Here is a 15747-nt window from a genome sequence, read left to right as displayed (position 1 = left end):
CACTGTCCTTTAACAAAAGGTTGAGTTTTGACTCTGTGTGGTTTTTATTGGTTACAGAATTAATATTATTGTTATTAAGTTGTACAATCCTGTAAATTATATAAATTATAGGTAGGAATTGAATTTAGTAACCTTGTTAGTTAGGGCTGTAAGCATAAAGCGAGTTATTTTCTAGTTAACAGCACTCTACTTCATTTTAATCTAGTGCATGCAACTCATTATAAATAAAAAAGCATAACACTAGTCTACAAGAAAATGTTTTATCTGTTATGTGCATTCAACAAGGTGTTTCTTACAGTATTTCTTTTGGGCTGATTTCAAATTTATAAACCAAAATTGAATGTAGGACAGGCTTTTTTTAGTAACAGATTTAAAGAAAACTTGATTTTTTAAGGAATAATATAGCCTGCAGTATGATATTACTTTACCTAATATCTGCTTTTCTTTAGTTTTCCTCTGGAACGTTCCTTTACTATCTCCAGCAGTAATCGGTAAGCATATTTCGGCTCCATTTTCCTCAGTAGTGTGTTTTCATTATTGATATATCCTGGAGTTTGCCGTGTTCATCGCTGACCCTTGCCAAGCTTAGGTGGAAAAAACAAGTGTAAATGAAATATGTGTATTTTTAGAATATTGTACCCTAATTTGGTTTTTACAGTTTTCAAGAAGTTCACTCACCAATTCTATATAGTCCTCAGCCGTCTTTTTGCCTGGGAATGATTTAACAATATTTTGAAATTATACCTTTTGCTGATTTATCAGATTCTTGCTCTGAAGGTATAAGAAACTTTGGTCGTACAATCCATTATTTTGGCAAAAGTTTTTCTCAAACTAAGTTTATGTGCTATGATGGAAGATACACATTCTTCAGATCCTCAAGAGCTTGACAAATAACATTTTCCTGCTCATGTATAAGTGGTTCTCTCTTTGGCCCGTCCTTTTTAATGTAGTGTTTTTCTTGTCTCTACTGTTCCACTCTAATTAGAAACAACAGTACCTGGACTGAAATTCTAATAAAATGACTAGATCTCCATGTATGTGTTAAATATATTTTTCATATAGTCCCATGGTCAGTAAAAATTTCATATTTATGCTGCATAAGCTGGTGGAGTTGATGGTTTTCTCATTTCCATTGTGAAGGAGGGTGGCTTTCAAATTTGTTCTAGAGGAATCTATTAAAAATTTCCATTCTGTAAGATTGTGTTGCTGTCCAAGTAAATCCAATAAAGAATATACTTCATTGAAGTACATTATGTTTTCTTGCAAGGAGAATAGATGCTGAAATTCTTTCTGCCTAACTTGGAAAAAACATATTTAGTGCCACTCCTGAGGAGCTTCCAACCTTTTAAAAGCCATTAATTATGATTGGAATTTAGGCAAATGATCACAAAAATCATGAACAGATCATTAAATTCTGTTTGAGTAATTTTTTGAGGTTCAGTATTCTCAATTATTGAATCTGGATCCTCTTCATTACTTTCTAAATCATCATATCCTTTTTCATCTTCAGCTTCTTGTTTTTTTGTAGAACTGAGTCAGGATTAGGTCTGTATGGAATAGATTTTATAACTGAAGGAACTGCAGTTGATTTCTTGAAGTTACTTGTGATGCTTTGATTTCTCTGATACAAATATAATAGTATAGTTGTCCTTAGACCCTCTCATACCATAGGAACAGCAAAATACATATGTTGTGGCTTCCCATTTAGTAAAGCTATGTAAAGTTACATAAGAATTACAGCAGATATGAGGAGTTGAAGACTTGTCTGCTATATTACACCCAAATTAGAGTTCATATGATTTTTTTAACTAAAGAAATAATATTTCTTCTTTGAGATTTAAGAGTTAATTTACCACAGATATAGCAAAACGTATTAATATGATTTATAAAATTATGGAACTTTTTACATAGTTACTAACAACTTTTTACATAAGTTACTAACAATAAAAAAAAAACAAAAAAACACAATGTATGAAAAAAATAATAATTCATGCCTATATCAGAAAAGTAGGAGTAAAACAAAAGCCCAAACTCACAATGGTGTTTATATGAAAGCCAGAAAAAGATTGATTCACTGGTTTCCATTATTCGGCAGAAAAAAATAGTGATTAATTTGACTATATTATGTCATTTAAAGGCTATTAATTGTATCATATTACTCTTTATATTCATTTTTCCTAAAAGGAATGGATCTTAGTAAACAACTAGTATAAATATCATTCTATAATGTAATACTTTACTGACATATTAGTCACACTGGTCACTTCCCCAAATTATTTTACTCTAAGTCATTTATAAGTATATCTTCAGAAATTCATATTTTATTATTAATATAAACATTGACTCACAACAAATCATTACAAGTGGTTAGTATTAATAGAGGAAATAAATCACTTTAATAATTTTCATATTTTAAGAATAATTACAACTCATGAAACCCATAGGAGACATTTTGAGGACATATGTTCAGTATCAATAAAACATAAGAATAAGTCAAAATTATTTGTGTAACAAAGTGTTTGAAGACTAGTGTCATTACGTTACTTGTAAAATTGTAGCAACCTTGCATAAGTTGTTCTTATGCAGTTTTAACCACATTTTTAATGGGATATGATTAAAATTGTAAATAAATTATAATAATATAATATAATAAAGAAAAAAATTTTTCTTGTGTTTTATTTAGAAAATGATTATTGTTGCATTTACATTTTTAATATATTTTAATTCCTAGTTAAATGTAATTAATAATAATTTTTAAAATAAAGACTGAAGAGTTTCAGTGTCGCAATTGTACTCAAAAAGATCTAATCATCTTCTTATTGCACATTTTCTTAACGCAAATGACCTCAATTAATTCAGTTTCACTCAGCACAGGAGTACCGTATTTATTCGAGTACCCCCTCCGCCACTGAATTTTCGCACCTCGATTTTCCAGACCAAAAATCTAAAAGAAAAAAAAAATTGAGTATATACCAGTATTTTAAAGTGCAACAGATATGATAAAAAAATACGTAAATACGAAAATATTCAAAAAGTAAAGCATTTAAATTACAATATTAATATTACATTAATAATTAATTACCGTAAGTACTAGTTTAGTTCAGAATCAGTAGATCAGTAAAACGAAAAGAAAGTATCATGTTGAAAAGGATAATTTCATTAAACTTTTTAATATGGGATTTTATTTTTAATTAATCACTGTCACTGTCAATGTCTGTAGAAGAGTTGCCGATAGTCTCCACGTCGCTCTGCCAAAGGTGATCGTCTTCACTACCGCCAGATTCATTAGATATTCCACACTTTTTAAAACTTTTCCTTACTAATTCCATGGAAATACCTTCCCAAGCATATTTTATCCAAACACAAATCTGGTTAAAATCTGGGCGTTTGATTCTTCCTGTAGGCATGCAATAGAAATTTTCATCGGCCATCCATTTACTGTACAGTTGTTTTAATGCAGATTTGAACAGTTTATTAATGCAGCCATCTAGTGGTTGCAATAGAGATGTCAATCCGCCTGGAATTATTACTTGGTCTGTCATACCCTTTTTTAAAATGTCTTTCACTTTATCAGTCATATGCCCCGATAACTATCCATTACTAGCATACCAGTATTTTTTTTATTAAGTAAATCTCCTGATCGCTTTTGCCATACACACCTGATCTGATCTAAAATTAAGGTTTCGTCCATCCAACCTGATTCCTGTGCTCTAATAATTACTCCATTTACCTGTACGGTAGGAATAGTTTTTCTTTTAAAAACAATGTATGGGGGTAATTTTGATCAATCAGAAGTAATGCAAAGTATAACACTACATCTTTGTTTTTCATTACCACCATTGCGAATCATAACACTTTTTTTATCTTTTTTGTTTACGGTTTTGTCAAATGGCATTTCAAAATATACGGGGATTTGATCAGCATTTACTATTTCAGAAGGCAAATAGCCGTTATCTTTTCTAAAATTTATTATGTATTTGTGAAAATGTAATATTTTTTGTTCATAAGTGTCTGGAAGTAGTTGAGAAATGGTCGTCATTCGTCTTATTGACAAATCATTTCATGCAAAAAATTGTGTTATTCATCCACGGCTTGCTTTAAAATCAACTTTATTCAATGATTTAGTGATTTCACGAGCATATGACTGACACATTTCTGTTGTGACAGCATAACCGCATTTCCTGTTTTCCATAACAGTCATACAATTTTTTTTCTATGTCTGTGTATTTCGGTTTTAAGCCACTAAAAGCCCTTTTATTACCAGTGCATTTCACCAGAAGTTGTTTCTTCTTATGCCAGTCTCGAATGCAGTTTTCATCTATGTCAAATTTTCTTCCTGCTACCCGATTTCCAATTTTTTCAGCCTCTTCTATAATGCGCAGTTTTTCATTTACTGTAAAAGATTGTAGATGCTGTTCTTTTGTACTCATTTTAATGCTGTAATTAAAATAAATCACCGTATTAAACTTTATAAGATAAACTAAACAGATAAAATACACATAACCGTCCACATATACAAACAGTGCAATGACTATGGCAAATAGACAAGATGACGATGGGTAACTGATATTGTAACTGTAGTGTCATTAGAACCAGATGCAGCCAATACAGAATGAATCAGTTTTATAAAAATACTGTAACTTTGTTCCTATCGATAATATGAACAGGATGTTAATAATTAAGGATGTATTTTGTATAAGTGGCATCCGGTATTGATAAACCTAATGGGTTTGTTAATCCGGTATTGATAAGGCCTAATGTTACTATATTTATATGGTTGAATTTAGATACTTCTAAGAAAACATTTACATAAACTATCCTGGCTAAAGGCTATGTTTCAAGTAAGCCCCGCACCCTTATTTTTTGTCCAATTCCAAGAAAAAAAGTTCGGGGGTACTCGAATAAATACGGTAATTGTATTAATTAAGGATTGGTGTATTTAAATTAATGAACTTTTTTCTGCTGCTTTGAATAATCTGGTTAGAGATTGACATTTACTTTGTAAATTAATATTTCTGTAATTATTAAAAATAAATTATGTTGAATATAACTTACTTTCAGGCTTAATATCACATTACTTTTTAATTTATTTTAGGCTTTAGAACAGTTTTCTTGTCAGACAAAAGCTGTATCGCAATCTCTAGATGGTTTCACCAGAAGGTTACGTGAAAGTACACAAGATCTTGTGTTAAGTATTAGTGAAGCACAAGAACTTTTAGAAATGCAAGGTGAAGAGTATGAAGGTCTAAAAGAAGAAATATTACGGGCTGCACAACGTGGGGAAACGTTACTTGGAGAGATTCGTCAGAGAGTTACTAGTAATACACATGAACCTTCTTCCCTCTCCAATGTCACTGCTGTTGAAAGGTAAGAATTTAATTTATACTTTTAATTTACATTGCACACATTTATATTTTTTATGATTACTTACAGCTGGCTTAGAAAAGTTTTTTATTTTCCTTTTTTTGAGTTCACTTCTCTCATTTCAGTTCAGGGTTGTGGAATAACCTCTTTGTTTTAATAAAAATAAGTTTAAAAAAATTAGTAAAGAGTAATAAACAGAAAACAATTTATGCTTTGCATTATTAATTAAATGATTTTTTTACTAATGGATTGTGGATGTGTTTTAGCATATGAAAAAAACATATACCTGACTAGATTCAGCGTTTTGTTTGTAAGATGAAAAACTGAATGATTAGTTCAAATTTATATTTGTAAGAGGCCTCTTATTTAGTCATGGAAGTTGAAAAATTAATTCAAGTTATTTAAAAAAAAATTTATTTCATCATTATAACTTCTTTGATTAGACTGGAGAAGCCCTATTAGTTGCAGCTGGACCTGCTAACTTCCTTACGTGACAGCTGAAATCCAAACTATGAACTTACTTGATGGCAGCTTGGATGCTCCAATTGGCTAAATAAAAACTGAAGATCTGATGAAAATATGAAAAATGAAACCCATAATAGAAATAAAATTTACATTATATAAATAGGAGTAGGTGAAAAATTACAAGAATTATAATTTTTCATTATAAGAATTTACTAGACTTATAATGTATTATACTGGATGATGTAGTAAATTGATAATAAATAAATACAAGCTTAGCTGACAACTCTGGTAATGACCTAACCATTGAAATTGAAATAAGATATACAATAATATTTTTATCCAATAAAACATTGTTCTTTATCATAACTACTAAATTTGAAAAAAAGGTTAAAACTGAATGAACAGAAGAATGAAAAAAGATGAACTAAATCTACATAAAATTCTAAAAAGCAATAAAATTTGAATGATGAAAGGTCAGTCCATTTATTCAAATATTTGGGTTTGAAAATGTAAAAAAAGGGATAAAAATTTAAGTGAAATATTAATTGTAATTATAGTATTTTTGAAAGAATAAGATTTCCAGATAATTACAAAAACCTATTTTTAGTGTAGGATGATAGGTGTGATAATAATCGTTTTTTTTTCTCTCTAGCACAAAATTTGGAAGTCTTTAAAAATTACAAAATTGAAAATTTAACTACACACTGGGCAAGTATATAACGTTATAAAAAAGAGCTAAATTGAAATTTTTAAAATAGTCTTACTGATTCAAAAGTTATAAGCGTTTAAATATTTTAATAGAAATGACAGACTGTTTGACCTTATTTCATTGAATAAAATAACAATTATCTTTGTATTTCCTGTTTCAAATTAACATATCATTAAAATAAAATAAAATTAGAAGTAAATTATTATAAAGAGCGAAGGCCAGAAAAAATGAGACTCTATACTGTTGAGGGTTCTTATGGATATTTAGGCTCAATATATATTTTTTTACGTTTTATCAAATTATTTGGTAGATGCATACTATTCATCTGTGTAATTTCATCTGTCAGCTTTTGATGCTTCATTTTCAGTTGAGTATTCATTTGTATACCATTGTACCCTTATTGTACTTAGTAAGTGCACTGTAACAATTAAGTAACTGTAATATTTTGGTACATTTATTGCTGAGTTCTTTGTTTGTATATATATATATATATATATGTGTGTATTGGTATTTCATTTTAATCACCCCAGGTGATTTTCTCATAAAATACATACAATATAAAAAAATGACTATAAAAATTACTGAAATTGGAGGGGGAACACCTCAAGGTGATCTTGGATTTGACCTTGACATTGACCTTGACCTTATTTCAAGATTAACATAAGTTTTTCAAATGGAATGACTTATTTTTGGTCCCACCAATGAAAACAGCAGAAAATTTTATTTTGAAATATCTGGTCCCGTATATGATATTGGACCTTTTTTTAGAGTATTTCATTTTAATTGCTCCAGGCTATTTTCTCGTAAACTGCACACAGTAAAAAAATACCCAAACATAAGTTACTCAGATTGGAGGGTGACAGCTCATGATGACCTTGGATTTGACTTTGACACAATTTTTTCAAATATGAACGACCTGTTTTTGACCCCATAAATGAAAAAATGAAAATGTTATATTGGAATATGAGGTCACACGTATGACCTCGGAATTTTTGAAGGTCATATGGCTAACCATCAGAGATAGTGTTATACAGGTGCTGGATTGTTTTCACAGATATTTATAGTCACTGGTTTCTGTGTTGTGAGAAAAGGATTGTTATCTGGTACTGTCTTGAATCAGTAAATTTTGTTAATCAGATACTACCATATGTGATTACCCCATTATCTCTTATGGTTAGATGGTATTCACAATGCAATTTATATGTGTCCAATAATTTGAATGTGTTAATATATGAGTTATATATATGGTTATGTGTTGTATTATAATGGAAATCATCAAGAATAGATATTTTCCGTGAATTACCATTCATTGTCATTTGTGCTTGGGATGTACCATGGTAATCCATGTATTTATCATAATGTTTGGTAATAAATGCTCCATTATAAATAAACAAAGTTTTTTAGTTTTGATAATTACTATATAAATTTTTAAACTAATACAGTGAAAAATAATTGCAAAAAATGTGTAAAAATAAAATAATACATTCTCAATAAAAAAAAAAAACAATCATTTAATATTTAATTCTTCATTGTCTACTTGATAATTAATTATATAAATGAGTTCTATTTGTCGAATATGTTTGACTATTATAAATATTACTTTCAAATCTCTTCAACTTTGAAAACTAGGCCCTTTTTTAATGGGAATAGGCCTCCCACCAGGTTGATGCAGTCGCTTGCTATCATCATGTTCCAAGGTGTGGCTATTAAATAACGAGACTAATACTGTAAAATATTTTATTTTTAATTTATACATATTTATTTATTATCACCTTCATATATCCCTCCATTGCTCCCTATCGCTCCTCTATCCCTACATTGCTCCATGCGAATTTTCCATTGTTCGAAACACCTGCTGGAAGTCTTCTGAGAGCTCTTTCATGACTTGTGCTGCTTTTTCTTTCACAGCTTCAGTGGTCTGTAATCTTGTTCCTTTTAATGCAGATTTGACCTTGGGAAACAGATAAAAGTCACATGGTGCTAGGTCAAGCGAATAAGGCAAATGGTCTGACACTAGACCTTCTTAGCTAGAAACGTCTTGACAGACAGTGCAGTGTGAGCTGGTGTGTTGTCTGATGATCTCATGATTTGTTCTTCCACAATTCGGGTTGTTTTATTCTTATTTTTTCATGGAGTTTAGCAAGGACCTCAGGGTAGTAATGTTGATTAATAGTTTGACCTTCAAGAACCCAGTGAAGGTACTTAATCCCATGAATATCGAAAAAAAATTATCATCATCGCTTTGAATTTTGATCACCTTCAGCATCTTCTTGGCCATCTTGTAAATTCTTAAACCACTCAAAAACCCGCACGTGTGACAAACATTCATTGCCATATACTTTTTTTAATAAAAGATAAGTTTCAATAGCGGTTTTTCCAAGTTTCATATGAAATTTCACAAGAATTCTTTGCCTAATAAAACACATCATTTTTTTGGCAAAAAACAAAAAAACAGAACAAAACAAAAAGCAGATGTTATTCAAATGAAGGCCATGGCCAGACTAGTATGTCTACAGAAACTGGAGTGGCAATCGAAAGAGAAGGCTTCAAGCTACACAGCTGTCAGTTGTACGAATGTGTCACATGCACAGTTCTTCTGCAACAGCATTAGTCTCATTATTTAATAGCCACACCTTTTGTACATACAATTCAGTATGTTATAACAAAACTTTTTCCTCAGTTCCAGTGGAAGCCCTTTACATTTTCTCTTTGATTATGTTTTTTGTATGTGATTTTACATTATTCCCCATTCATTTATTATATGTTTTAATTTTTCATTATTTTTCTATTCTGTGACAGTTTGTTTATTATTTGATCATTTACATCCACTTTGGTTTGTTTTCATTTTAGGGGATTCTGTTTACATCCTCTTAGGATTATTATTTTGTCTGTCATATTGTTGTTTACAAAAATATTCTTGATAATTCGCTGGTCTGCAGCTCGATGTCTGTGCCAAAATGTTGTCTTTCTAGCCAGCATTTCATGTGAGCAAAGAGGTGAAAATCGGATGGAGCCAAGTCCGGGCTGTAAAATGGGTGATCAAACACTTCCCAACAAAAATGCTGCAGGAGCTTCTTTGTTACAGCGGCAGTGTGCGGCCAAGCATTGTCATGGAGAAAGACAATGCCTGATGACAACATTCCTCTCTGCTTATTCTGAATTGCCCTTCGTAGACGTTGAAGAGTGACGCAGTATGAGGCTGCAGTGATGGTCGTGCCACGTTCCATGAATTCTACCAAGAGAACTCCATTCCAGTCCCAGAACACAGTAGCCATACACTTTCTGTTGGAGAAGGTTTGCTTGAACTTCTTTGGTTTACTGGGAGAATGAGAATGCATCCACTGTTTGGATTGTTCTTTTGTTTCTTCAGTTTCGAAATGGACCCATGTCTCATCCCCTGTGATAATTTTGTTCAAAAACTCTTCTCCTTTATTGTAGTAGCGCTGGAGAAACGTTAGGGAGGCGTCCATTCTCATTGTTTTGTGATGGTCGGACAGCATCTTGGGAACCCATCTCGCACACAGTTTGCGGTACTGAAGTCTCTCACTCACAATGGTGTAGACAGGTGACCTTGAAATTTCAGGAAACGAATCACTCAATACAGAAATTGTGAGCCAACGATTTTCTCGAATTGCCTCATCTACTCGCTCAACGAGATCATCGGTTGACACTCGCTTTCTTCCCTGACCACCTGCATCATACCATCTGTACGTCCTGCTTTAAAGTTCCTGCACCATTGTCACACTTTGCTGTCACTCATTGAAGTTTCATTCGTGAATGAATTTCAGCTGCATTACACCCCTCAGCCTGAAGAAATCTAATTACTGCATGCACTTCACACTTGGCGGGAGATGCTATTGTTGTAGACATGTTTACGTGCTTGCTGCAAGTTCAGAACTAAACGAAGTGACGCGGCATGATGGAAGGCCATACTGGAGACGCTGTGCAACACATATGCACATAGGTTCATCTGATTTTTGCACGGGTTTTTATTTTGCGACCGATAGGACCTTGAAAAAAAATAAACCTAGTATTATCTTTTCATATTGTTCACTCTTTAAAAAATAAAAGTTGTCAGAATCTACTCTTGAAATATTGCAAGAAAGTGTACTCTCAGGCAATTAAAAAAAAAGAACTTTGGTTTTAGGCCATGTTATTTATGAGGTATAGAACTGATTTTATCTATTGAATTTTCTCAAAATTTAGATTTTTTTTTTTGGGTTAGGAACAGTGCCTTATTTTATGCAATGGCATATACTCTGCATTAAAAAACAACAAAATGAGACAGTTTTAGAATACTATTATAATTAATTTTTAATTGCTACACAAGTTAGCCACTAATAAATGTGAACAGATGCAATGAAACTACCCGAAGTTGTTTAACTTCAGTAATCTATAGGAACAGGTTTGTTAAACATGGCTTCAGCAGTTGGCATTTTATTAAAAATGCTTTATGACCTTAAATACCTTGTGTCCTTAAATTTTTTAAATTCTATTCCTTGATTTTTTTAAGTGTTAACAGAATCATTAGGTTGGTAGAACTGCAGTTTACAGTTTTATTTTCTTAACATATATACATGAATTGTTACTTTAGCACCATTAAAACATTTTTTTTTTTTGTGATAAAATTCATCAATTGTCTAAGCCCATAAAATTCAGATATAATGTTTTTTGTTGTACACGATTAAGTTATGTTGTCTTTCATTCTAAAATTCATTGATTGGGTTTATTTTTAATTTTTAAATAATTAGGTTGCTGGTACAGTTAGAGGAAACAGAACGAACATTTGATGACTTTTGGGACCAACATTCAGCTCGGCTTCGTCAGTATGTTGAACTGAGAACATTTGAACAGCACTTTAAGGAAATACAGGTCAATAAATATTTTAAAATTTGTTTCATGTCAAAATTTGTTTTTTTAATTTTATTGTCTGACTGTTGGTATGAGGGTTTTAATACTTTCAGAATAGTAAGTCGATAATCCTATGATGACTTTTAATCAGCTGTTTAAATAAAATTGTTTTGTTTAAGAGCTCAAAATTTCATTTTATAATAGCTAGTCCTCTTGAAGTTTGTGGATAAGTTGAACAGCATGCAATGATTTGTTTTTTTGCTTTCCAATTGTAAAAACCAGTTTATATTTACTCTTGTGTGACTAACAACAAGGTCAAGTATCTAAAAAAAGCGCAAGATGGATTCCTAGAGTTGACAGTTCACCTTAGGGAGACAAGACTTCATGTATGGCACAGAGCTAAAACAATGGTATCAACAGGTAGGTGATAGTTTTTAGCAGAGTATTCTAACCTGGCACGATTATGGACCAGAATCAAAAAGTTGGAACATGGAGTAGAAGTACATGAGTTCACCTGTCAAGAAAAATTCCAAACCTGACAATCAGGCATAAAATCATGATGATCATCTTTTGGGATGCAAAAAGTCCAGTTTTTGTTGATGTTCTAAAAAAAATAATCATTGAACAATAAACAGCATGTACTACTGAGACATAAGTATCAACAAAGTGATTCCAGCAATGTTAAAGAAATGCCCTGGATCTCTGCATGATTGCATCATTCTGCTTCATGATAATGCCCCAACTCACTCATCTTGAGTAACTCAAGAAACTGCATTGGGTAGTAGTTCCTCATTACCTATACACTCCTGACTTGCCTCCATTGGTTTTCCACATTCTTGATCCACTCAAGGAAGCGCTACATCATAAGAAGTTTAATCGCAATGATGATATCAAAGAAGATGTACTAAATTGGCTTCAACATCAAGACAAACATTTTTTTGCAGCAGTAGGCATAAGTAAGCTGATTCAGGGGTGGGGCAAATTATTAAAGCTACTGAAAATTATCTTGAAAAGTGAAAAAAGTACTTCGGCTTAAAATACTTATTAAGAAAAATCAGTTTAGCTCTTGCACACACCATCAGTTTATTAGAATATTTATAATTCAACTACTAAAAATGGAATCATAAAGAAAAGTAAAAAAAAATATATGTATATATATATATATATATATATATATACATATATATACATTATATATATATAGTGTTTTACAACTTCCATAGCAATTTCCTGCATTCCAGCCTGTATTGTAATTCATTGGTTTATTGTCTCTCAGTTTCTTATTGAATGTTCAAATGTTTGTCCTGCATGCAAAATTATGTATCTTTGCATCTCTATCAAAAATGTAAATTCATATCTTTCAATTATTTGAAATGTTGGTTTCTAAAATACTGAATGAAGTTGTCTAACAGGAATTTTCTCCTATTTAATTCTTAATTTATTTCTATTTATTTCTTAAATATCTACATCACTCTGCCATTAGATCTCAGCATAACCTCACATTTACACTTTATAAATTGATCTTCTATTTTTAATCCTTTTTTCTTTATCTTCCTATGACTATATATTCCTCCTTATTCATATTTATTTCCAAATCCCATTTCTCACATACCTCTTTCAACTTTCTAAATATGTAGGTGATATCATTCTTGTCCTTTGCTTCTGTCACTTAATCATCATATACAAATGCTCAATATTTAAATCTACTCCCATTGTCTCACACTTCTTTCTCAACTCCAAGCTCTAGTCACATAAATTTTGAATTGTGACAAGGATATGCAGCAACCCTGTCCTAGTCCTTTATTTATAACAAATGTCTCGTTACACCTCTGACCTTTTTTCACTATGCTCTTTGAATCTATATATAATTGTTCAACAGCATTCATATATGAGAGGCTAATATCAGATTCCCTCTTTGCTTTCCACAGTATTTTTTACATTCTTAGGTGTGTTTATTATTTTAACCGTTAGAAAATTTATTTAAGATGATGTATGTAACAAATTTAATTACTTTCAATTTAGGGAAATTTGGATGTACACTTAAAGACTGTATCAGAACTTACTGAAGTTGGAGAGACTGTTGAACGAGTAGATACGCTTATCTCTGAACTTTCTGCTTTCCAGAAAATCTGTTTGGTAAGTAATTAATCATTTTGTAATTCCCATAGACGATAATTTTTTTAAGTGCTTTAGTTATGTTTTTTCTTCAGTTCTATTTGAATGTGTTTTTATGTAATGTAGTATGCTAATTAATTAGCTGACCTTTGTAACAGAGTGGTCACATCTCTATTTTTTATCTAGAAAGTCCTGAGTTTGAATCACAATCATGGTCAATTTTTTTTCATTAGTTAAAAATTCATCTATCATTAAGAAACTGTAACTGGATATTTACTGTTGTTTTTTAAAAATCGATATATAAATACAATGAATAAAAAAATAAGTACGATGAAAATAAAAGTTTGCTTGCACAAGGTAGACATTTGCTGTCCAGGGCATTATGTTACTCTTTTCTCATAACATTAGGCTCGTTCAGTAACCAAGTATTCTGCAATATAGTTTGTTAAACTACTTTCATAAATAGAAAACGTTCTTTCCACAATTGAAATTTATTATCAATTTGTTTAATATCATATAATAATATCTTTAAAAATATTTAGTGTACTTATAAATATTTCTGACTGTATACCGTATAAAAATGATTAGTTTATATATATTAATAAAATATTATTAAACTCCCTCCATCAAGTCAGTCATAAAATGAATTACCACTTTATATGAATAAAGGTTATCAAAATATTTCATTTGAGTTATATTTATATGTACTTGTTGTAATGAGTATTAGTATTGTTGATGTTTATAGTAATAAACACCATCATTAAATAATAGGCCTTTATCCTACAAATTATAATAATTTATTAATAGCTTAGTCATTTTATATGTATCATAGAATAGCTAAGTAACCACTTTTCACACTGTTGACCAATATTCAATAGTGATGTTTATTTTTCATTTTCAGTAAACTGATTTAGTTCCATTCTGGTTTAGTTCTGGTATGAATGAATGATATAGTTGTTTCTTTCTATAATGTGTGGCATGTTAGTTAATGTTTTATGTGTATTAATGAATTCATATATTTTTTGCATTTTTTGTTAGTGAATTTTTTTTTGTAATGGCAGAATTTAAATCCATAGTTAACAATAAAAAGTTCTGTAGTCAAGCTTGTGAAATAGTTAAAGTTAATGAAATCTTTATAATGATTTTATGAAGAAAGAAGCTAGAAAGTTAGAAAAATTTTAGAAGATGACAAACATTCAATACGCATTCAGAAAGGTGAAGAAAAAACTATTGCGCAGCTTTTGGAATTTCAAGATCACAAGTTCAAAAACTCCAAAAAGAAAAGCAGGATTTTTTAAAAATCTAAATTGCAGTTGTGCTCATTTAGCATCTCAAAAAAGTATAAACAACGTTCAAAATCAATTAAATTTGATGAAGACATTAAGAAGAATAGTTAACAAGTTTAATGCAAAGCGTAACTAACTGCTTACATCAAATTACATGAAGAACTTCAAAAGAGAATTCAATTTAAAGGTCCTAGATCTACAATTGCAGCTATTCTGAAAGAATTAGGATTTAAGTGGTGTGAAACTGATAATAATAGGAAAACTTTGATTGAGAAAGAAGGTATCCAGTGGAAGAGGATAGAGTACTTAAGAAAAATGACCTATTTCAAAAAAGAAAATTCTTTGATTGTTTATTTGGATGAATTGTATATTTTAACATCCCATTTTATGACAGAATTTTTTGTGGTCAGATGACAGTGGTGCAGGAGTAAATGTGCCAACCCAATGGGTTGGTCTAGTGGTGAACGCGTCTTCCCAAATCAGCTGATTTGGAAGTCGAGAGTGCCAGCGTTCTAGTCCCAGTAAAGACAGTTACTTTTATACAGATTTGTATAAAAGACAAATCTTTTTGATTTTATACTATCTTTTTTTTGATTTTATACTAGATCGTGGTTACTGGTGTTCTTTGGTGGTTGGGTTTCAATTAACCACTCATCTCTGGAGTATTTGAACTGAGACTGTACAAGACTACACTCATACATATCATCCTCATTCTCCTCTGAATTAATACCTGAAGGGTAATTCCCAGAGGCTAAATAGGAAAAAGTAAAGGAGTAAAAGTGCCAATTAATAAAGGTCATGCTTTCAATCATAATCAGAAATGGGAGTTCATTCCGAACACAATTTAACTTAGAAAACAAGTTCATAAAGTGGTTTTTATCACAACAGGATCAACAACAATAGCTTCATGAAGTGGGCATCTGAAAAACTAATTCCTGGTCTGACCCCACCCCTGTC

At 31.0% G+C, this 15747-nt stretch overlaps 1 protein-coding gene across 7 annotated transcripts in view; it reads left to right on the top strand.

Moving 5' to 3' along the window:
- LOC142321988 (guanine nucleotide exchange factor DBS-like) overlaps positions 1–15747 on the top strand; it is a 215494-nt gene that overhangs the window by 110441 nt on the left and 89306 nt on the right. For all 7 annotated transcript variants that reach the window (XR_012755753.1, XM_075360576.1, XM_075360570.1 and 4 more), the window contains exons 7-9: positions 5096–5367; positions 11290–11410; positions 13412–13525. Coding sequence is in view for 6 of the 7 variants with exons in the window: in XM_075360576.1 (XP_075216691.1) it covers positions 5096–5367; positions 11290–11410; positions 13412–13525 (507 nt within the window). In the remaining variant the exon portion in view is untranslated. The remainder of the gene's footprint in view (positions 1–5095; positions 5368–11289; positions 11411–13411; positions 13526–15747) is intronic.

This window comes from Lycorma delicatula, chromosome 1 (genome assembly GCF_047948215.1).
Source record: "Lycorma delicatula isolate Av1 chromosome 1, ASM4794821v1, whole genome shotgun sequence".
In the NCBI taxonomy this organism is placed as follows: Eukaryota; Metazoa; Arthropoda; class Insecta; order Hemiptera; family Fulgoridae; genus Lycorma; species Lycorma delicatula.
The sequence above is the reverse complement of the archived record's forward strand: the minus strand, read 5'-3'. Positions and strand labels throughout refer to the sequence as shown.